The 24,901-nt window shown below is 44.7% G+C and overlaps 1 protein-coding gene across 5 annotated transcripts in view; it reads right to left on the reverse strand.

The window, feature by feature from the left end:
* Nucleotides 1–19,893: 19,893 nt before the first annotated feature.
* The window catches only part of ARPP21 (cAMP regulated phosphoprotein 21), a 223,874-nt gene continuing 218,866 nt past the window's right edge, over nt 19,894–24,901 (reverse strand). For all 5 annotated transcript variants that reach the window (XM_035129801.2, XM_035129800.2, XM_035129799.2 and 2 more), the window contains 2 exons: nt 22,735–22,886; nt 19,894–20,658 (listed from right to left, as the gene is read on the reverse strand). In XM_035129801.2, the coding sequence (XP_034985692.2) occupies nt 20,398–20,658; nt 22,735–22,886 (413 nt within the window). In that variant the 3' untranslated portion in view covers nt 19,894–20,397. The remainder of the gene's footprint in view (nt 20,659–22,734; nt 22,887–24,901) is intronic.

Below are 24,901 nucleotides of genomic sequence, written 5' to 3' on the forward strand. Positions count from 1 at the left end.
TTAACTAAAATTCACCTCAAATTTATGTCTTCGTACTGGTAATATGCACTTTTATTTAAATGTTGTTAAGTAAATCCATTGTTTTCAACCTTTTTGCCTTAGGGTACTAAAACATTCACCCTGGAAGTCATCAGTTTGTGATGGAAATCAACTAGACCTTTGGGGTTCTACCTTTGCCTCATGAGAACTGAGAACGCTGTCCATGGTGGCCTCTCATGGCTGAACAATGCAAGGAAAATTGATCATACCGGGTAAGCTATCCTTCGGTTAACGTTGCCCATTATTACTGATCTCACTAAAGAACCAATCTCCCTTTCCCCTCCATCACCAGGAGTGGTGCTTGAGGCCTAGTGCAGCTTTGACATGGGTGTTGCAGGCTTTTCCAGTTTTTTCGTGTGCTGAAAGTGATGGTGTTTTCTTGATGTTCTTGGCATCACAGGGGGTGGGGAGCTGGCACAAGAATCAGATGGCAATATCAGGACTCAGTTAAAGGTAAAGGTAAAGGGACCCCTGACCATTAGGTCCAGTCGTGACCGACTCTGGGGTTGCGCGCTCATCTCGCATTATTGGCCGAGGGAGCCAGTGTATAGCTTCCAGGTCATGTGGCCAGCATGACAAAGCCGCTTCTGGCAAACCAGAGCAGCACATGGAAATGCCGTTTACCTTCCCGCTGTAGCAGTTCCTATTTATCTACTTGCATTTTGACGTGCTTTCGAACTGCTAGGTTGGCAGGAGCTGGGACCAAGCAACGGGAGCTCACCCCGTCACAGGGATTCGAACCGCCGACCTTCTGATCAGCAAGCCCTAGGCTCAGTGGTTTAACCACAGCGCCACCTGGCACAAGAATCAGATGGCAATATCAGGACTCAGCTATACAGCTGAAAATAAAACGTTTTAAATGTGTTGTAAAGTGCAATATACAAATGTGACACTAGATGGTGAAAGTGAGCTATGCAAAACACAATGAATTTTTTAAACTTTTTTTTTAAAGCATTTTCACAGTGTTTTATATATGTGTTACACCTTAGTCTCATGGAATAAGTAGAATCTGACCTGGCACCTACCGGCTCTGAATATTCTTCAGTTACCATTCCACACTCATACCCATCACTTGTTTGAAGTGATATCTACAACTATGAACATGCCCCTTCCTTCCATGGTCTGTATACATAGGGTTGTTTCACATGGGAAAATGGTTAGCAGCTGAAACTGGCTTTGTTCCCTAAACACCATTTGTCGTTTTGCATCCTGTGGTCTTTTCGTCCATCTCAGCTGGTCTGCTCTTGGCAGCTCGATCCCTACAATTGGTGGGTCCTCTTTAATCTACGTTCACCTTTGGAAAAATCCCTCCTATCTCTCAGAGCACTGTTCCAAAGTTGCTGAAACAAGTGTGAAACACTCTCCTCTGGAGCAATAAAGTAGGAGCTTCATTTACCTGAAGTTACATTTACTGTTGGAAAAAGTTTTTTTAGCAAAAAATAAATAAATCCCTGCCCGACAATCTATATATCTTTTTCAATACGTGGGATAATTGGGGAACTACTGGTGTGAACTCATATGGTAACTGCATAATATATGCTGTCAATTATCTATTCCGTGACATGAGTCACAAAAATAAGAAGCCACAATCTTGAGATCCGGTGGGTGGCCTCAATGACAGCAGGCGGTGTTTCTTGATACACTGTCTTTTAGGGCTCTCTGATTTTGCTCATCAAGCAGATGTGTCACGCAGCTCAGGTAGAACGTCGTTGCACATAACATTACAATTTTTGGAGCCAGCTCACCACAGGGGAGTTTAAGAGGAGAGACTTCAAAATTATATGTCTAAAAATGAGACTCAAGTTGATATAATTCCAGCATGTCTCTTCTCTGTAAAAACAGGTGTTGAGTTTTTGTTTTTTGTTTTTTTAAAAAAGAATTCACAATTCAAAGAAAATTTTACATCTGCACTAGATCTGGAAACTAACAGCTAGTGCACACATGACTACAACCTCAACAGATGGCTTGTGTGCGGATTGGCCATATTGCTTCAACACTGCAGATAGAGATTTTCGATCTCTTCAAACACCAGTTTTTCCAGTAAAGTCAGCTGCCAGTCACCAACTGTACAGTAATGAAATTATGTCCAAACATGTATGAACAAGGTTTAAGAAGCAGCTTGAAAGGCTATTAATAAACAGCATGCAATGGATGGAATCCAAACAGCTGCTTGAGGCCAAGGACTTCTGCTGGCCCAGAGAAGTTGAGTTTTTTTTCTTAGAACAGCTGATCACAATCTGCTTTTGAATCCCCCTTAATTTTCAAAAGGAGTTGACCATTTAGCATAGGGAAATTCCTTTCCAATTTTTCCCGTTTGAAAAATTCATTGAGTTTCGCATAGCTCACTTTCCAAGCAGCTTTCCAAGGAGCCCACATTTCACGTTCCTTTTGGATCATAGAGTTCATTGCATTGCACTAGAACTCTGAAACTTAGGTTCTGAGACTGTTGTATTTTACAGGGGTTGTGGAGTTCACCGCTGAGTATAATTTGACAGTGTTGCTTAGAATGCATACATTAGGTTCAGTGCTGTTTTTCTATAATAATAAAAAAGAGGTCTTGGAACTCACCATGATTCCACCCATCCATGGAATGCTTCTATGATTCTATCCATCTACACAAAAATCCCAGACCAAATGAAGCTATTTTGAGTTCAAAAACAAAGTTCTTTATTATACAGTACCTGGAAGGGTGTAGTCTGCTCTTCCTCTCTGCACTGCTTTTGAGGTTTTGAGCCAGGAGATGAAGGAGGTTCTATACAGCATTTCAGGCCATTAGGAGCATCCTTAGACACAAATGCCTCCTGCTGTTTCCTAAAGCAGGCCAGCATCAGTAGCAACACCTCCCTAGCAACAGCTGCTTCCTAGAATATGCCAAATTTAAAAGCAGTTTAATGTTTTATGGCATGAAATTATTTTGTCAATCCAGGAAGCAATTCTCAAGTCACAACTTCCACAAAGGCAATGAGCAAAGCCTTTCACCATGGTGCACAAGGTTGTCCCAAACACCTTCAGCAGAGCTTCTCTCACCCCCAGCAGAGGATGGCAGAGAGGACACTATGTGCCGTCCTAAAATTACCCACCCCAGCCATCCTAGACCAACTTATCTGGGGAGAAGCCTCACTGAATTAAATGAGACTTACTTTAGTGTACAGTAGACATATCATACTGTCCAAACATGAGTAAACAGAATAAATCTGTAAATCCTCAGCCTTATACTGATCTTTCAAGGATTCTTCCTCCCCCCCTTTTAGCAGCTCCCCAAGTTTGTTCAAAATCTGATAAAATAAACATGCACTTTTAATAATTAGGAAATCCCTTTGTATTTTCATTGCTCTTGAATGTTTGCTCAATAGGAATTCCTGCCTTAGAAATACCGGTATTGCTCCTTGCGAACAGCAGACCTCCTTTCTTATTGCCTCCATCATGTTCTTTCTGAACAAACTTACTCGATGAGACCTGGTCCCTGCGCATAAACAGTTTATTTCCACAATCTCTTTTCTTTGTGCTTGCAGAGCTGGCTAGGGTCAAAACTGCTGTGTAGAGCGTGGGGAATCAGCGGGAGTTTGTTCATCCTCTTTAAAGTGCTGTATTTTTCATCTGGGAAAGTTTGTGTTCCTCTGTTTTTCTGTGTGCTAACATCACTGCCTTATATGCTGTGGAAGATTGTCTCCTGCTAGGCAAGGCTCCCTGCATGATGCTAACTCTGTTTTCACTTTTATCTTGGGGTACTTTTGTGAAAGAAGTTCAGAATGTTTAGCCTAAGGTTCGGTCAGCTAACTTGCCCAGCTCCATATCTGAGATCTGAAATCACACCAGAAAATCTGTTTGCTCCGCTGTGTCAAGCCTTTGAGAAATGACCAGCAGCCACAAAAATCCTCCTCCCATCATTAGCTTATCATTAGGGGCTTGTGGGTTTATGTACATGCTCAATTTCCCATGGTGGAAATCAGGTCCCAGGCAGGGAACCTTAGGTAGATTCACCTGCACAGGTGACCTGGACTAGTATGGAAAGTGGCAACGACTGTATTTACATGCCCTTTTGTGACTGGGAGTTTAATCTTGTCAGTTTCTCCATCTTCACTTTGATTGTTTAAATCCTTTCAGCCCAAATAATGGCTAAAGGCAGGAATGACAACAGGATTTCCTGGGTTTAGTAAGCTGCAAATGGATTGGGGCCCTTGCTCCACCACCCCACAATCTACAGGCAAGAAGTGCTGCTTAAGTACATATATTAATTCAGCCTAGCCCAGCTCACAGGGCTGCAACAAAGATAAAAAAGGGTATAGTGTGGTAATGTACGCAGCCTTGATTGAGTTCCTGAAAGGTAGAGCCTCGAAGTGTCCCTATTTTCCAGGGACAGTCCCAGATTTACAGAAGCCATCCCAGTTTCTGATTTGATTTGGAATGCCCCACTTTTCCATAGGACGCCCCTATTTTCATCGGAGAAATGTTGGAGGATATGGTGTTATGCAACTCCCGAGCCAAGGAGATAAGTAACTTTACAACCTTTAGAAGACATTTGAAGGCAGCCCTGTATATGGAAGTTTTTTTAATGTTAAATGTTTGATTATGTTGGAACCCAGTCAGATGGGCAGGGTAATAATAATAATAATAATAATAATAATAATAATAATAATAATAGAATAGGACACCCCTATTTTCATCAGAAAAATGTTGGCGGGTATGGAAAGGTTTGATGCAAATATATAATGTCAATGTTCCAATCTACTTTCCTTGGTTGGACAGCTTTGGGGGGGGGATGTGGGAAGTAAGCTGCCCTTGGTTCCTGAAGAGTCTAGCCTAAGGATTAGACTAGGACCTTCTACTGTGCTTATGAAATGTGTCAGTAAATATCCCTTAAAACATCCACAGTGTGTGAGAGATGGTTCCATCTTTCTATTCAGCTTGTCCCAGCCATTTTGTTGCATCCATTTTGTGACTGGTGTCCACTGTACTTTCTTGTGTGTCCACTAGCCCCCAAAAGTTGACGACCCCTCCATTTTATGCTGCCCTGTGGAGTGGGGTAGAGCAGACGGGGGGGGGGGGAGCTCATGTTTGAGGTAAGCACACAGTGAAAAGGTGAATCAATAAGATGGTTGATTCTGCAAGTTGAGCTAGAGTGGTGTTGTCTGAAATGGAGAAACAGTTGTCTTCTCAACCTTTAGGGTACCCAAGAAAATTAGGGAGTATTGATGCTTGTTGCAGAGCCTTGCAAGTTAATAACTGTGGCCAAATCACCCAAGCTCACTCTCATGCCTTCATTCCAATGAATGTCTGTAGTCTACCAGTGAGCTGTGTTGAAGTATAAAAAAATATTTCTTTTGGACTCAAATGAAATGCATTGTAAAACAAATTACTCCATCAAATCTAGCTGAAAGAGGCCATGAGCTTGATTGCCACCAGATGAAGTCAACTCAACTACAGCTTCCCCACTTCACTGCAGAGTGAAAACAAAATGGCTGATGTGACATTATTTACTTTTGATCACCAATAAAGACACTGATTTTTTAATGTCTCTGCTGAATGTGCTGAGCTATTTCTTGATATGAGACCAAGAGATACTGCAAGAGAGAATCAACTGATAACAATTTAATATCTTGATCTCTTAGGAAATCAGCAAAAATGGGTCGGGGAGGGATCAGGAAATGGGGGGAATAAAAATGTTCAGCTGGAGAAGTTTGAAAGCTACATTTTATTTGTTCCTTCAGGGTTACATTAGGTTACACTAGGACATGAGAGAAGGGTCCCTGCAGTCTGTCTTTTTCAAGATTTCTCAGTCTTCCCAGGTTTCTTCTTGATACAACTTTTTTTTTCCAGTTGTAACCCGACAAGGTCTGAAAAAAGCTGACACTACAAAAAGTCACTTTTTACAATGCACAGAAATATATTGCTTACTGACCAGAATTTTAGCATCACTACTCAGGGAGGCCTGTTAGCTGTCTTGGAGAGCATGTGCTGTATATAAAGCACCAGGTGTTGGGTGTTTGTCAGCCAGGTCTTTGTTCTTTGCTTTTGAACAGGTGTCCTGCACCTGAGATTCAGACAAATGAAACCCAATGAATAGCAGAACCCACTGCCAAATGAGAGACTTGTTTTCGGGTTCAGATAGGAGGAACAAGAAGTTGGGGGTAGAACTAGGTATCTTGGCACATGAAATTTGACCCCATCCACTCGTACCCTGGATCCCGAAAGCCTTGCAAATTGAATGTTTTGGCTCCCGGGTGCCGCAAACCCAGAAATGACTCTTCCGGTTTGCGAACTGTTTTTGGAAACCAAATGTCTGAAGTTGGCTTCCGTGGCTTCCAATTGGCTGCAGGAGCTTCCTGCAGCCAATCAGAAGCTGTGCTTTGGTTTCCAAACATTTTGGAAGTTGAACGGACTTCCGGAACGGATTCTGTTTGACTTCCAAGGTACGGCTGTATTTTATGACATCAAAATGAACAACTATTGTAATAAGATGATAAACAACAAGTGCTCCTCATTTAAACTTTTATTTGAATGCATACTGTAAATCAAAAAAGATAAACGGTAATGAGGGCCAAGCAGAGGTGTCTATGTTGTGAATGAGTAGGGTCAAAGAAGCTATCGGAGACAAGAAGGCTTCCTTTAGAAAATGGAAGTTTTTATTCAAATAAGGAGAACAAAAGTGAGCGCAAACCTTGGCAAAAGAAATGCAAGCAGACAGTAAGGGATGTGAGAAAGGAAATTGAGCATATTGTTAAAAACAACAAATTATTTAAATGAAGCAGGAGATTGACTAGAGAGGTGGTTGAACCTTTGACTCATAAGGGAATAAACACAAAGGAGGGTAATGAGATTGCAGAGAAAGTGAATGAATTTCTTTCATCTGCCTTCACGGTGGAAGATAAAGGGCAGCTCTTCAGTGTTTCAGACAGGTATCATTTCCAGCCCAACCTGGGACTTTCTGCATGCTCTACCACTGAGTTACAGCCATTTCCTTCTGAGCTCCTCCGAGAATCAGGGAACTCTACAACCTCCAGAAACCCAGAGAGAGTGCTTGGGAGCGACACACTCAGTGGTCCTTTCTGTCTCACCATTCCACAGTTAGACTGTGACCTCAGCAGGTGCATCAGCCATGCCAGCTGGGAAATCCTGTAGGAGCACTCAGGAATCGCATGGAATCTATATATATTCATCTCCCAGTCTCCCATTTACAAAACAAAAAGAAAATACGGCAGGTCTAGGGTGTGTCATGCCACATGAACTGGGCCCACAATGTATTGAGACACTCCCTAGTTGTCATGGCAGCCATGAACTTCCAAGCAGAACCTGTCAATTTATACTTGTCATGAACTGGCAGGACTTTGGGGAGGAGGAAGAGGAGGGGTGCAGCTGGGACTGGGTCACATAGCGGCAAGCTGGGGATGGGGAATGAGAGGTTGGTGTAGAGCAGACATCCCCAAACTTCGGCCCTCCAGATGTTTTGGACTACAATTCCCACCATCCCTGACCACTGGTCCTGTTAGCTAGGCATCATGAGAGTTGTAGGCCAAAACATCTGAAGAGGCCGCAGTTTGGGGACGCCTGGTGTAGAGGTTGTCATGGGGTGACAGAGGATGACGAGGGGCCAGGGGCCAGTGCACAGGAAGCCGAGCAGCGAGACCCCTCACCAAAGCCAGAGAGGCCCCCGTCCCCATGAACACAGCAGGTTCTGAGACATAGGGAACAGCAAGCAAGGCACTCCAGAAAGCAACAGCAGACCAGGGCCTGCAGCCTAGTTCCCCAGGTGGGGAAGGAGGCCTGTGATTCCTCAGCTGGGCCAAGCTGAGAGCAGGTGAGGGTCACCTGCCTCATCAAACCCAGGTGCTGCAATCAGCAGGCAAAGCACAAAGGGGAAGCAGAGCTGAGGTGCTGTGTCTGCTCAACTGCCCATGTTGAAGGACCTTGCCTTGAATACTCCTGGACTGCCATGGGTTTCTTCTTTGGGCGTGGTGCTGGACTGCAACCTGACTTTAGAATTGGATTGACATTGAACTTTGTTTCCTGACCTTTGGCCTTTGAATCTCGGACTGTGGACTTTGCAGATGCTGATTGACCCTCAGATTCTGGACTTGGGTTTTGGCATACTGTCTGGCTCCCAGGTAGGCCAAGGGATACTTTTAGTTTTGAGTCTTTTAAAATATGAGGTGCTTTCTGATGTTATTGATAAGAAAATGGCAAAATGTGATGAGAAGGTCCCCTTTTAAGTGACTGTGGATATGTTATACACACGATGGCTGTAGAACCATTTTGGAAAATGCCTAGTTTTCAATGTAGTGGATTCTTTAAAACAGTTTTTCATTTTTAGACTTTCCCCTATCATATCTGAGAATGGGAATGGTGTTTTAGATCAAGGAATTGATCTGTGAATATTATGATTGGCAATGAGTAACACATAAGCAGGTTTATTACTTTTACCTGGTTGTTTTAACGTAACGTGTGCAATATTTCTACACCCCAGTAAACTAGAAGGACAAGGTATGCAATAACCAATTCAGCTTATTACAATAATCATTATGATTATTGAATAATCCTTCATAATTTTGGCATTATAAGTACATATAAATGCAATTCTGTTTAAAGTGCTATAACGTAGCACATTTTAAATATATATACACACACATTGATCACAAAGTCAATAGAATTCCATTTTCTGAACATTTTGTGATGAACATTGGTTTGTGTGTTGCAAGAGAAATGAACCAATGCACAAATCAATTCCACAATTTGCAGTTTGCACACATTACAGTATATGGTAGTTTAGGATATTTGCAACCACAGCTTTTTGCTGTGCACTGTACATTGCAAGCACATCTCAGCACCTCACAGGGTGTAACCCAATACTTCTGGCAGTTATGATGATTTTATAGCTGCCAGGGATGGCTACCCCTCCCACTAACTTGGAGAGGAAAACCACAAGCAACATATATTTGCTAGTCTTCAAATATGGCCACTGTTCAAATGCTTTGTGATGGTGCCATGTGCTATTGAAGATGACCTTAGCAGATTAGAGAACTGGGCCAAAGCTAACAAAATGAACTTCAATAGGGACAAATGTAAGGTTCTACACTTAGACAGGAAGAACCAGCTGCACAAATAAAGACTTCCTCCAGGCATCGTGCTGGTCTCTGTAAAAACAGGACGCTGGACCACATTTGGCCTTGGGCCTGACCAACTGGGCTCTCCTTAGGTCCTCCTTTTGTTTTATGTAAACTGCTCAGAGGGTTTTGTTGATTAAGCAGTATATAAATCTTGCTAGACAAGGTTTAGGATCGTAGGACTGTGGAAATGCTTTTGTGAACAGCTTTTGAACCAGGGCTGTCTGGTTTCAGGTGGTCTGCAGCAAAGTGCCCTCCCGTGGTTCCCACTTACACATAGGCCTGCTTACCAGCCAATGTTCGTAGGGGCTGCCGTGTTCATTTCTCACAATGCCCTGGAGCAGTGCTATGCCAGAGGCATTGTGGGCATAATTAAAATGATGGATGGTTCCCAGTCCCAGCTGCCTGGTGTAATGAGCCAGGGCATTGGAGCCCCAGCAGCTGCCAGCAAGCAAATGCTGACGCCGGGCCTCTGTTGGACCAGCAGATTCTGGCTTGCTTGTTCAATGTTTGATGTGATACTTGGGGACTTAAAACTGGCCAAGTTTTAATCTGTGCATTAAATCCAGGGCATGCTAGCAATAGGAACAATTCGAGATTTTGTCAGAGATTGTCATTTACTTTCATCCAAGAACAATATATACAAAGTAGTGGTCCGGGTTTTGCTTTTCTCATCTCTGAGATGACCATCAGTTGTGTGTGTGTGTGTGTGTGTGTGTGAGTGTGTGTGTGTGTGTGTGTGTGTGTGTGAGAGAGAGAGAGAGAGAGAGAGAAGAAACGAAACTAGAGTGCTAGAATTACTGGGGGGGGGAATAGTTTGCTTCTAATTTCTGTTCAAATTGCTTTATTCTGATTGTCTCTGGCTGTCTTGGCATTTCTATGTTAAAGACAGTAAGTGATGCATGATATCTCCATGAAAATCAGTCTTAAGTCCGATCCCACATTCCCTGCGCACTAGAGATTCCCTCTGTGGGTGGGTCAGCTGTAAGCATTCTAGGACATGCTAATCCATTGCCGTTTCCCAAGGGAAACTGTATCAGAACAGAGAAAGCAATACCACAGAGCTGCCCCACATGCTTAGGTAGGAAGATCCTTATCGCCTCAATGTTGAGCTGCACACATTATGTGTATTCTAATCCTTTACCATATATTAGCCCTGAAAGGTGGCCAAATAAGTCTCACAGCTGAGGTATAATGGTCCAGTGCTGTCTCATCAAATATATATCTCTCCATTCCCCACATGAGAACAAGAGTCCAGAATGTGCGTGACTTGGGAACAAATGTTGTCTCAAGTATCATCAGCCTGGCAAGCTGCAGAGCTGCGGACTTATTTTATCCCGGCTGGATTTGCGACAGATGCTTCCATGCGAAAGCCATCTCTGAATGGTCGCAAGGTCACATAGTTGCCTACCTAAGGCTGTCAGTACAAGCCAGTTGCAAACCCAAGGCTAGATGTAAACAAAAAAGTGACTGACAGGAATGTACATCTGTTGAGTCAGTCACTGACAGTAAATGACATTTTCTGAGTCCCAGATACCAGCTAGGCCTATGAGTCAGGTATGTTACAGAGACTCGTATTTTTGGTCATTCTTAGATCTACGAAAAATATATTTCTGGAATCTCTCAATCTGGTGGCATAATCTGAGACTTTCACCAATATATCATATCACATATAGTGCTTGATTACACACCACCTAAAGTGATATGTGTGAGCCAAATTGACTGTTACTAGCGACCTTTGGATCCTCCATCTATCTAATCTAAACCTGGAAGCATTCTGTTTGAGGTAACTTTGGATACCTTGAAAGGTTTGAGTGGGGTGCTAGATCTGTGATAGGTCATTCACACATGTCAGTCATCATCTGATGTTGCAGTTAGGCACCCTGTCAGGAGCATGCATGTCTGAACCAAGCCTTAGTGACTGCTCTCCTAGACAAGAGAGCAGATACTGCTGGACTCCAACTCCCATAAGCTCCAGCCAACACAGCCAATGGTCAGTGGCGATGGCCCACAGGTTCCCTAGCCCTTGACTAGAGCTTGCTGCTTGTCCAAAAATGGCCTCTCAGCACATTAAAATCATGTTCAAGTGGGCTGTGTGGAAGTTGTGGGTAAGCCCAATGGACACATTCTCCACAGGTTATGCATTTGGTGACTGTGGGGAAGTGCCTTAAGTGTCAGAAGGTGTCCCACATGTGAACCGATTTATGTGCATTGAGCTCATCCATCAATGGTGGATTCTGGATAAGTGGATTTGTCAGTGGGATTTGGGGGAATATGTGTTTTTAACAAAAGCAGTAGTTCTTTGGAAATCTAATATCAGGAGAACTTAGCAGAAGATTTTAAACGTGTAACGTAGACAGTGGCAGATTTGAAGGGAATGTAGAAGCAGAGCTCCGTGTGGTTGATGAGTCCCTGAGTATATATATATATTTCATTACCTCAGAGATGTGGCTACAAACAATGTGTGTGTGGTAGAAATGTTGAAGAAAACAGAATTTTCATTCATTTTGTTTCTTAATGATGTTCATTTTTGGATGAAGAGAAGTGTTTTCTTTTTGTCTCTCTATGTGCATAATTTATTAGAAATGGAAAGCACACAGTCACGTTCATTTAGGTGAATGGATAGGGGCCCCTGAAATGGGCTGCATGCCCAGTCACATGGACGATAAATCTACTACTGTAGAAAGAGCTGTCTATAACAGCCAGGTGGAGACAGACTTGGGAAGCCGACAGGTGATGTTTGACTGTTTTACTCAGAGTTGACCCACTGAAATTAATGAGCTTGACTAAAGTTAGGTCCATTAATTTCAATGGCTGTACTCTGAGTAAAACTATCACCCAACATTGTTTATGGGGCTTTGGCTGGAGGCAACACTGAAACTATGTTTGGAGAGGGACGAGCGGGAAAGAATGGCATCTCCTTACGTCATCGTTTATAAGCTTAGTTGACAGAGTGCCAGGTGTCATTCCTGTCCTCTTGACTGGGATATTATTTTAGATTATGGACTCCAGATTTGGGATTGTGGGGGTTTGCTGCCACAGTCTTTGCCCTACTCTGGGCAATCGTGCCTCTCGTGTGTGTGCTCACATTATCTGTCCTGTCTGGCCAGCAGTTCCACTGTGACGAAAGCACATTGCTGACACACCAACGCTAATGTTTTGTCACAGCTGCTCTTCTGTCTCTTATTGCTCTGCCTTGTATCTGATTCTTGGCTGGTCCCCCAATGCCTTCTCCTACCCGCACTTGCCAAGAAGTGTGCTGCTGTCAGGGGCAGATTTGGGTAGTCTCTTGTAATATGGTGCCCAGTGAAAGGCCAACATTTGACACCCTCAAATGGATATTCTTTATTTTGCGTCTTCTGAGCTTGGTGCCCTGTGTGTGGGGAACTACCTAAATTTGGTATTGCTGCTATGTTCTGTGCCAGCAGTTCTTAAATCATTTCCAAGGGCAGCCCAATGTACCGCAATGTGTACTACGGTAGTCTAGTTAAGAGCCAGGACATCACATGCAAAGTTCTGGTACAGAAATTACAGCTGCTTTAAACCACCCGATCACAGGAAGAACAATTTGTGGGCTTTGACTTGCCCATTGCAGCTTCATCTCCCTATCTATGTGGCAATGGTTCAACTACTACTACTACTAATTTTATTTATACCCCACCTATCTGACTGGGTTGCTCCAGACACACTGGGTAGCTTCCAGAATATATAAAAACATAATTTAACATTTAACATTAAAAAAACTTCCCACTACAGGGCTGCTTTCAGACGTCTTCTAAAGGTTGTATAGTTACTCCTCTCCTTGGCTCAGGAGTCCTGTAACACCATGAGCAATGAAAATAGGGATGTTCTACCATACCCGCCAACATTTCTCTGATGAAAATAGGGACATCCTAAGGAAAAGCAGAACATTATGGGATCAAATCAGAAACCAGGACAGCTTCTGTAAATCTGGGTCTGTCCCTGGAAAATAGGGACACTTGGAGAGTCTGAGATTTTATTGAAAGTTTTCAACATACAATAGAATAAAAACTAAACCAATCTAGATAAAAGCAGAGAAGAAGAAAAAATGAGAGGAAGGGAGGAAGAGAACAAAGAAAGAAAATAGGAGGGAAAAGACAGACGGAGAAACATAAAATACATTAAAGAGTCCTCTTTCAGGGGTAGATCTTAACCCTTTTCTCACACAAAAGGGCGTGGACCCTCCCAGCTCTCACCTGGCCACTTCCATTTCTTTCCAGCCTTCCACCCTCAGAGTTCTTCCCTTCCATGCCTCTCGTGCAGAATCCTTCATCAGTCACATACCCTCCAACATTTCTCCGATGAAAATAGGGACGTCCCCATTCCATAATGATAATTTTAATATTTATACCCCACACGTCTTACTGGTTGCCCCAGCCACTCTGGGCAGCTTCCAACATATACAAAAACATAATATAACATAAAACATTAAAAAAAAACTTTCCTATACAGGATTGCTTTCTGGCAGATTGGGGATCAGATAACTCCATACCCTTCAACATTTCTCCAATGAAAATAGGGATGTCTTAAGGAACAGCGGGATATTCCGGGATCAAATTAGAAACCAGGATGGCTTCTCTAAATCAGGGACATCCCTGAAAAATAGGGACACTTGGAGGGTCTGTAGTCATCCACCACCTTCCTGTGAGTATCCTCATCAACCCAGCACAGAGGACATCAAAAGATTTTATCATCTGCATGTAGACAACAAACAAACAAACAAACAAACAAACAAACAAACAAACAGGAGCTCGGGAAACATGATTACATGTAGTTAGACCAACAAGGTGGGAGAGTGAGAAAATATCAAAAACAACCTCTGCCCTCTCAAACTGGATCAGCCTAATGAAAATGTGAGTCAATAGGTTTTCAAATTGCCTATGTCGCTTACTCAAATCTCTCCCACGAGACTGCCATCATGGAAATACTGCAAGCCAAAGTAGCAAGTTCTGCCTGTTTTATGGCTGTTGCAATTCCTTCTGCATTAAAAAAAAGGCAAAGCAAAGAAGCAATAATAAAATTTTTGGTGACTTTCGAGCATGCCAAATATCCTGAGGGGAAGAACCATAACAGAGAGGGTCTTTTTTAAGTGGGTCTCCGGAGACTTCTTTAGTACAGTTCAGTGTGGATTATTTATACTTTGTAAAGTGGTTCACTTTGTTATCGCATTGCCCTTAGCTTTTATTGCCCTTTTATTGCCCGGAGTAGAGGGTTTTATGCTGGCTTTGCAGTTTTAAAGGGGTCATTTCCACCTCCATTTTTTTAAGCTCCCAAGAGATTCCCTCTCTCTTCCTCCATTCCCCTCCACCTCTTCTTTGCAAGTGCAATTTGATACTTGGTCCAACATAAAAATAGGTTTGGGCCTTAGAGACTGAACAGACATAGGCATAGCTGTGAAAATTAGTTAACAATTCTTGATTAAAAATTTGTATGTGTTCTGCAAAAATTTTAAGTAAGAAATTAGAGCATTTGAGTAATAATCTCCTTGTGTGGAAATACGAGGAAAATACCAGGCTGCTTTCTAATTTAGGCCCAAACTACACATTACAGTACATGCAAACTTGTGTAATGGAAGCCTGAGGATCCTTTTCTACACACACAAAACTGGAAGGAAGATATTTGGAGCAGAGGAGTAATGTCTAGGCTTAATTATTTTCCTGTTTGTTTCTGTGCTCCTAGTTCCGCCACCCTCAAGCAGCTCCTCCCCAGCAGAGTTTCAGATGTATGTATTTGAAACTGTGTGTTTGTGTGTGTGGGTGGCACAGAGCAATTTAGGGCTGAGAATTGGTGGGTGGAGAAAAATACTAAGCACCCCTTCTAGGCATTCTCCTAACAAAGAAGCATTTCCTGAAAGTGCTGGGAGGGAGACTACCAGCGTTTGTTGCAGACCCTCCAAGTGTCCTGACTTTCCAGGGGCAGTTCTGGAATTACGAAGGTCATTCTGGCTTCGGATTTGATCATGGAATGTCCCTATTTCCCCTGCCAGTGTTGCCAAGCTCAGGGAGGAAGATGAGCCGGCACTTGTCCTGAGAGACGACTGCTGTGGCTGCGAAGGAGCATCCTGCTGCCTCTCCTTGGCCACTGCTGCTGGCCTCGTCCCTTGGGCAGCTCATAGCAGTTGCTGAAGAATGGGCCAGGAGGAGGAGGGGCTGCTGCCAGGGAGGTCCAGGGCAGGAACAAAGGGGGCACAGAGCACAAATTTTAAAAAATATTTAGTGCATTTGAGTCTAATCTCCCCCCTTTTCTAAAATTTGTGTGCATTTCTCTTTTTGTAAATTTACCAAAGAATAAAATAAAATTGGAATTAAGGGATTTTCTCTAGACACTGGAGGGTGTGTGTGCTATGACCCGTTGGTGTGGTGGGTGCCACTCACCCTTTTTCTGATAGGAAATGCTCTGTGGGGTAAAGAGGGCCAGAAAGCTGAGAGTTCAAGGTCACAAGAAGCAAAAAGCAGCAAGGTCTGGCAGGAATGACAAATGTTGTATCCAGCAACTGACTGAGGCTGGAAACCCTGCTTAAGAAAACTGGATGCAGCTAGTTCACATCAGGAGCAAGAAGGTTGATCATCAGCAGGGGGAATCACCCTGACTTTGGTTCCTTCAGGCTGCTGCTCAGCAGGTGAAGCTGATTCCTGGCCCATGACACTACCCCCCGCACCCCAAGGCACCGCCCAACCCGCTGGCTGGGTGCTGGCTTATGGGGGTATCAATGGTGGAACGGCCAGACCAACCGGGGACATGCAAGGCATCTTCCCATGAGCGTTCCTCAGGGCCATAGCCCTTTGAGTCTTCCAAATACTGGAAGCGCTGTTGCCATTGATGGGATTCCAAAATTTGTACCACTTCAAATTCTGGTTCCCTTTCCACCAGGATGGGCAGTGGAGGGGGAGCATCTGGTTGGTGCGTACTGGCAGGGGCCACAGGGGACGAGCAAGGCACGGTGGAAGAACGAATGTATCTTTTAGGAAGCTGGGAGCTTGACCTGGTCGGCCATCTGATTGATCACAACCTCCCCAGAAAGGGACCGAGGAACCGTGGCCCCAGTTTCCATGAAGAGTTCTGGATGGGCAGATGCCGAGTGGAGAGCCAGACCAAGCCAGATGTTGCCGATGGTGGTCAGCGAAATGCTTGTAATCATCCATTGCCCATTGGAGCTGCTCACATAGAATCTGGTGGATGGCCCGCAGCTCCTGCAAAAACTGATCTGCCACCGAAGTGTGGAAGGAGATGACAGCAGGGAGAAGAAGATGGGGTGGAACCCATAGTTGCCAAAACACTGGGACAGGAATGTCGAGCATTGTTACAAGAGAATTCAGCTGCCAGGAGTGAGATCCAGTTGTCCTGATGGAAATTGGCAAAGCACCAAAGATACTGTTCCAGGATCCCGTTTATGCACTCTGTTTGCCCATCCGATTGAGGGTGGTCAGCAGAGGAGAGATGGAGCTGCACCCCCAAACCCTTCAGAAAGACCCACCAAAAGTGCACAGTTACTTATGGTCCTCTATCGGACAGCCGCCACTACAGCAGGCCGTGCAAGTGGAACACCTCCCTCAAGAAGAGGTTGGCAGTTTCTTGGGCCAAGGAGAGGCCAGTGCTAGGGACAAAATGCACCATCTTGGTCAAGGTATCCACCACTACCAAAATGGTAGCCGTGCCTTGGGATTGAGGCAGGTCCATGATAAAGTCCAGGGAAATGGTCTACCAGGGCCGTTTAGGTATTGGTAAAGGTAGAAGGTGTCCTGCTGGCTTGCCAGGGGTGCCTTTAGTCCGACAACAGACAGAGCAGGAGTTCACATATTGCTCCATCTCAACCCAAAGATGAGGCCACCAAATGAAGAGTTTTGAAGCATCTGAAATACCCTGCTGGAATTGTCATGACATATCTGCAGAACAGTTCACCACAGTGGACCAGGAGGCACATAATAATGGCTCCAAAACTGCAGCAGGTCCTGGTGCACCATCCAATAGCGAGGAGTGTGTCCAGTCCGGTCAGACAATTCTTGCCGCTGGTGCTGCACATAGGCGTCCTGCTGTTGCTCCTCCCACAGCTCCCAGAGAAAGTTCCCATGAACCCGGCCCATAGCAAAGATGGCAGGAGGCAAGATCGTGGCTGTACATAATGCATTGTCATACCACTCACACTCCAGCTTTGCTAGTTCTGGCTGCTGGAAACATAGGTGGCATTGAAATCAAAGAGGAAGAACTGGGACTAGTGGATCTTGTGCTGACTCAAGTTCTTGGCTGACTAGAGATGGTCTAGGTTCCCATGGTCCACCTGAACTGGATAATGGGTCTCCGCCAACAAATGACACCATGTCTCAAAGGCCACTTTGATAGCCAATAGTTTCTTGTCCCAAATACCATAATTCTGCTCTGCTGGTTGAAGTGTTCAGGAGTAGTACCCACAGGGGAAGAGCCTTTGGGTCAGCCTGCAGTAGCACCACCCCTACCGCAACATGAGCATGTTGGTCAAGCTGAAAGGCATTATGGTAGTGCCATATTGTGTCCAAGACACTGTCTTCAATTCATCACCCTCATGGATGCGCAACCAGCCAAGTCTTGGGGGGGGGGGGTGTTTCTTGCCTGGAGGCACTCTGTATGCAAGGTTCAGTTCCGTCCTAAGGTGAGGAATATCTGAGTTCATGTAGTCAGACAGTCCGGGGGTCAAGAAAGCAGAGAGTCCAAGGTCACGAGCAGCAAGGTCTGGCCAGGAACGACAAATGTTGTTTCCAGCAACTGACTGAGGCTGGAAACTCTGCTTAAGAAAACTTGGAACCAGCTGGTTCACATCAGGAGCAAGAAGGCTGGTCAGCAGCAGGGGGGAGTCTCTTTGCCTTCTGCTCCTTCAGGCTGCTGTTCAGCAGGTGAAGCTGATTCCTGGCCCATGACACCTATTTTCATCTGAGGAAAGTTGAAGGCGTTGTTGTTGTTGTGGTGGTGGTGGTGGTGGTTGTTGTTGGCATTCATCTGTCTCAAGAGGCAATGCAGGAGTGTGCTTATGGGGGGTGAAGTCAAACTGTTGGACAGTTTGGTAGCTGTAGCTATAGAGCTCTGTAGCTATAGAGACCAATATGGGAGAAACATGTTTGTTACTGCTGGGGCAGATGAACCATGAGATTTTATGAGGTGCCAAACTAGTCAGCTTTGAGTACTGTGCACCTTTATTTGGGGAGGAAAGTGCCATTTGTAATTCTGTCTCAAGCAGCAGAACGTATCGGGCTGGCCCTGTATACCCCCCTGGGTATACCTGGGAATAACCTACAATAAAGTCAGTGGGGCAGACTTCAGAGTAGGCATATATACATTCTCACCTTCATGGAAACCCTATGCCAAAGGCCAAGTCGCAGTTTCATGGCTGAGCAGAGAACTAATTGGGACTTGCCCCTATCCAAACCCCAAGCTTCCTACTTTAGCTTTAACGAACCCCTCCCCAATCACATATCCTTTAAAAACATGTGTGTTTGTGAAGGAATCTCAATACAGTGGTGCCTAGACTTACGAATTTAATCCGTTCCGAAGGCACCTTCGTAGGTCGAAAAATTCGTAAGTCGAAAAGCGCCATTGGAAACGCGATTTCCCATAGGAATGCATTGGAAACGGAAAAATTCGTAAGTTGAAGCAACCCTATCTAAAAATTCGTAAGTTGAAAAAACCCTATCTAAAACCGCTGCGGTTGCCGTTCGGATGTCGAGAAATTTGTAAGCGTGCGGCCATTTGCCCCATTTGTAAGTCGAAAAATTTGGTTGTCGAGTCGTTCGTAAGTCGAGGTACCACTGTAGCTCTTTTTCTTTCAAAGTATTGTACCTCTTTGCTTGAGAGTTGAGGCAGACCATGTGACTTTGCAGAAGGAATATGTGTACTTGCAACCCCCCCGGTGTTTACTTTGCCAGGAGTACAGTTCTTGCTCTGCATTACATTTGGCACTTGAATTGTCATTGTGACATGGCAGGTGTCTCACTCCCCACAGCCCCATCGATAGAAACGAGCATCACTCATAGTAGGATTAGGTTTTATATCAGACAGCGCTGTGGTTTGCAGACTTTCTACTTCCAGAGGACCCTGAACGTACAGTTTGCCAAGGAATCCATGTATGGAGCAGGTTCTGGGTATCTGGCCTGTTCTTGTGGAATGTCAGGCAGGGATACTAGACCTCATGGTTGCTCTGCGTGAATGGAGAACGCCCAATTCTCCACTGTGACTTCAGGGTATGATTTTATAACCTTGCCTTCTCTTACCCACCCACTTTTAAAATAGAGGGAATTCATTCACGTGAACCCCTCCTACCTGCAGCATAAAATTCAGGCACAGCTTTTACCACCTAATCTGTTTTGTGTGGCGACGAGGTTTCTAACATATCAATATATCTCAGAACTGTTAGACATGACTGGAAGGGAAGTGGAAGCAGAATACTGAGCAACTTTTCTCCTGCGAATGAGATTTAATCAGTTCTTCAGGTAAAGGCATCTCCCCCCAAAATCCCCAAAGTGTGTCTCTTTCAAAATCAACATGAGAAGCAGTACTGGCAACATCTGTGCATTTGTTTCAAAATACAAAGGAATTTGTATTTGCCTTTGAATCTCATATCAATGTAGTTTTATCAGCAAAAGAATAGCAAGGTGTTTTACTGATAGGCTTCTTGATTAACTAGAAATATGAAATATAGCTAAGTGAAAAGGCGTGAAAGAAATAGTCAAGCAGATAGTAGAAAGCTGACCTTTCTTCATGAGGTCAAGTAGCTTTATTGTGATTTAACACTACAATACAGTAGATATCCATAAAAAACTCTATAGTGTATATAAATTATTCCTTCCATTCAGCTTTTTTTAAAATGTCCATTACAACTTTGGTACAATGTGGTTTTGTTATATATTTTTTAAATACTTTTCGCTTCACAAACTCAACACAAAGTACAAAACTAATCTGAATTAGGGATATTATAATCTACACAGTGGTGTTCAGTGGTAGGAAAAAAATCTTACCTCAATGATTTCATGTCACTAGCTAAGCTATAAAGGCAGACCTAGCAGACATGACAAAAATATGCACCATTAACCAGCGAGAACAACTTATTACATTTTGTTGTTGTTTTTACATATTTCCAGCAGCACTGATTCTATGCCCTCAGCTGATAACTCTTGTTGTGTTCCTCATTTCGTTTGAAGGCCATGAGATAGTTGTCATTAAAAAAAACAAAAAAACCCAGCTACCTTTTATATATTGGTACTAAGGATTCACAGTTTCAGTACTTGACCTGCCATCCAGCATTGTTAATATTTGCACAGTTTGTCCTGCAGTTGGCAGAGATAACTGGTGGAACATTATTAGAAGGACAGTGTTGTGCAATCAATCGGAGATTATTCTGTGGGGAAGGAGGTATGACATTACAGTAAACAGGCATTCCAGTGGCTGAAAGTGTTCCTTGACCTGATTGATTAGGTAGCATGAGTGGCTGTTGATACGACTGTTGTGGCAGTCCTTGAGAACCCTGGGTCATTGGCACCTAAAAGACAAGAAGCAAATTTAGGGTCTTCATACTGTAGCTCATCTCTAAAATTCCTAACAAGTTTTCTTTCCTTCCGTCTTGCTTTCTTTCATAATTGGTCTCCGCCTTTGACTCATGTCTGAGTATGAAATGTCCGGTCTTTAGACTGGGGTGCATGCTAGTTCACCAGTAGCTGAAGAATTTAAGGAGTGAACATATTGTTTCCTGTATGCTTGGGCTGACAGGTAGGGAGAGGGAGGCAGAAGAGACGGGAAACTGAATGTGCATTCATATATAGTGCTGAGCTGAGGAGATTAAAATGTAGTCCAGTATGTATAGTTATAACAACTCAGTTCTCTTTGCATACGAGTTTCTTCCAGAAATAATTAGTTCTGGAATAGCCCCTCTTATAGGCCCACTGAAGTGGCAAAGACTTAGGATATGGCTTTAAAACCAGAATACTGGACTAGACATCAGTTTAGTGAACTGGTAGAGTGTTCTAAATGGAATTGGTGCAATTCTCTCACTGGATGAGAGAGAGTCACACAGGTGATGGTTCTAGACTTATGGATTTGTCTTGAAATTTATTGTTCATGAGATCAGGAAACAAGATTCTCCCCCTACTGAGTGTTAGCATAGACATACATGAACCATTGAAGCTCTACTTTTCAGATTGTGTAATATTTTCCACCTCTGACTTCCGAAACAAGTATCTGGGGAGGTGGCATGTTGCTTGACCAGGAGATGCTATTTTGTTGGCAGTGTGACACAAAAGCAAAGCTGTAGAAGCAGAATAGCACAGAGCTATGTTTTAGGGACACAGGTGGCACTGTGGGTTAAACCACAGAGCCTAGGGCTTGCCGATCAGAAGGTCGGTGGTTTGAATCCCCGCGACAGGGTGAGCTCCCGTTGCTTGGTCCCTGCTCCTGCCAACCTAGCAGTTTGAAAGCACGTCAAGCGCAAGTAGATAAATAGGTACTGCTCTGGTAGGAAGGTAAACACCGTTTTCGTGTGCTGCTCTGGTTCGCCAGAAGCGGCTTAGTCATGCTGGCCACATGACCCGGAAGCTGTCTGTGGACAAACACCGGCTCCCTCGGCCTATAGAGCGAGATGAGCGCGCAACCCTAGAGACATCCGCGACTGGACCTAAAGGTCAGGGGTACCTTTACCTTTTATGTTTTAGTGCAGTTCTCAAATGCAGAATCAACAAATTACTTTTCAATACCTCAATCTCTGTTATTCTGAACTTGAGAGGGGTCCAGGAAACATGTGGAGCTCAGAGAATTAAATCATGTTCTGACTTTTAAATGATTAAAAATATCAGATCCTAAATGGAGGATGCCTAACCTCTATTACCCGATGCCCTTGTCTTTTTACTGCTTGTGTAGATTGACATTATTAACAGCAGGGCTGTTTTTCCCCACCATACAATGAAAAATGAAAGGAGGAAGTGCTGGTGGTTCTGTATCTCAAATGTGGCACAAGGGCAAGAAAGGTGTTTTATCTGATTGAATGAATTTTGTAGCTCCCAGTCAAAATGCAGAATGGAAATATGTCGTTGACAGAATGGCTCAAAATGGGGCTGATAAGATAAATGGCCCTCAAATGTTGGTATTAAAGCCACTAGTCAAATAACAAATACTTTTTACACATCATTTGAAAATTACAATTAGATTCATTGGGCTCTAAACCAGAGTTTTAAACAAGGGGTAAAGGGCAGGTATTTTTCTGCTTTCCCACTTTCAGAAAAGATAGTTCTTGAACTAAGTTGAGTGGCAAATGTGAAACTATTTAGAAACACAGTTCTTGATTTTATTAAGCATATTTCAATATTTGTAATAGCATGTTTTTATGTGTATGTTTTGTATTTTGCTGTTATTACCTCTTGTAACAGGAAAAAATATATACAGACCAATTGGATTTCCAATTTATTACTTGAAGGAACTGTACGGTGGTGGTGATTTTTTACTCCCAGATTTTCAGCTTCAAATAATTTGATGTAGGGACACATGGACTTCTTATGGAATGGTATTAGCCTTTATTTTAGCAATCCACATGCCCAAAATGAAGACATTCGATATAGATGCTTTGTACCTGATACGACGACATGGTGGGGTATTGGACCATCATGCCTTGCACCTGATTTCCCTGTTGATTATTCATTAGGTTCTGACTTTGGGGAGGCTGTTGCATTCCCATTAGTCCTTGGAACCCTTGTTGTTGATTAGGTAGGACAGACTGGTAACCTGAAATGACAATACATAACATCAGATGAGAGTTGCACTTCAGAAAAGGCAAACCTAGTTTGCCATATAGGCTCATATACTTCTTTCCCAGGTTCTGCAATATCGGGGGGAAAGAAACCTATTAAAGGGGGAGAAACCAGCCATCAGCAAAAGATAACTCAGCAGCAAGTGTAGAGTCTTTGCTCTTTGCGCTTCCTTCCTTTCTTGAGGAAGACTGATAAAATGTCTCCTAGGCATATTAAGTGGAAGCAGGGATTCCTTCAGGACAGGAGGTGTAGTTACTCACTTAGAAAAATGTATCTTTGACTTTGGATTTCATCTTTGTGCATTATATTGTGGTACAGTGGTGCCTCGCTAGACGAAATTAATTCGTTCCAGGACTCAATTCGTCCTATGAAAATTTAGTCTAGCGAGGCACCGTTTCCCATAGGAATGCATTAAAAGTCAATTAATATGTTCCTATAGGCTCTGGGGGCCTGGCGGCAGCTAGCTATCCTTCCTCTCTTGGCTCGGGGAAGGCAGGCAGGCTCTTGCCTGCCTGCCTTCCCCGAGCCAAGAGAGGTGTGTGCCAGGCCAGGGGGGGGGAGAGAAGCGGAGGTTCTCCCCCCCGCCTCGCCCGACAGAGCCGGCATTTGACGGGGCTTCTGAACCCCGTCAGATGCGGTCTCTGTTGGGCGGGGGGGTAGAGGAACAAAGGAAGAGAAAGCAGCCCTTTCTCTTCCTTCCTCTCCCCCTGCCGCCGACAGCAAGGACAGATCCCGGGGTTCGGAGAAGCACTGCAAGCGCTTCTCCGAACCCCGGGATCTGTGCACGCTCAGCAGCAGGGGGAGAGGAACGATTTCATTCCTCTCCCCCTGCCACTGACAGCTTGCCCGCCACAGCGCGGATCGGATGAGAAGCCTTGTCCGATCCGCGCTGTGTCGGGTGGGGTGAGGGGAAAGCGGAGTCCGCTTCCCCCCCTGCCTGACAGAGCCAGCATAGGACGTGGGTTCAGAAGCCCCGTCCTATGCCGGCTCTGTCAGGCGAAGAAGCGCCTGATGCACTAAGGCTCGGGAAAGCAGGCTGGGAGAACTGCCTGCCTGCTTCCCCGAGCTGTAGCGTATCGGGCGCTTCCTTGCCCGGCATAGGACGGGGCAAGCGCAGCGCGTGGGGCTAACGAGAAAGCGCGCTGGACTCGCCCTTAGGCTGACCTGGGATCGGCTGTCTTAGCGCCACCGCCGAGGCGAGCAGTAGAAAGCAGGGCTTCAAGCCAAGGGGAAGGCAACCGGCGAAAAGTCCCTGCACTGCATGCTTCGGCTCCGGGTGATGGGGCCGAAGTGCGCCGGTGCGGGGGTGTTTCGCTGGCTGCCTTCCCCTTGGCTTGGGGAAGGCAGCCGATGAAAAGCCCCCGCAGTGCTGCACTCCAGGGGACGGAGCCGAATTGCGGTGCTACGGGAGCTTTTCGCCGTATGCCTCCCCATTGGCTCGGGGAAGGCAAACTGTGAAAAGCCCGCGCAGCGCCGCACTTTGGCTCCGGGGGACAGGTGGGGTGGGGAAAAGGTGCAGGCTCATTCCTTTGCCTCCCCCCCCCGCCTGACAGAGCTGGCATCTGACAGGGGTTCGGAAGCCCCATCAAATGCAGGCTCTGTCGGGCAAGGTGATGGTGGGGGAAAGCGGAGGAATGGATCTGTTCCTCTGCTTCTCCCCCCTTCTTCCCACGCTAGTTATCCTTTGTGTTCCGCTGGTCTCTGCCGGTTGCCAGCAGAGACCAGCGGAACACAAAGGGGAACCAACTGCAGCGCGGGAAGAAGGCAGAGGAAGATCAGCTGACAGGCGCTGACAGCTCATCTTCCTTTGCCTTCTTTCCACCCTACAGCTGGTTCCTCTTTTGCTAGATGAATGCCCTGATTTTCTGATCGGAGGTTTTTATGGCCACGCTTCGCAAGATGAAGCGGTGGCCACAGAAAACCTCATCGTATAGCGAGGCAACCTCCGATCAGAAAATCCTTTCGTTAAGCGAAATTTTCGTCTAGCAG

Source organism: Zootoca vivipara, chromosome 12 (genome assembly GCF_963506605.1).
Source record: "Zootoca vivipara chromosome 12, rZooViv1.1, whole genome shotgun sequence".
NCBI lineage: Eukaryota > Metazoa > Chordata > Lepidosauria > Squamata > Lacertidae > Zootoca > Zootoca vivipara.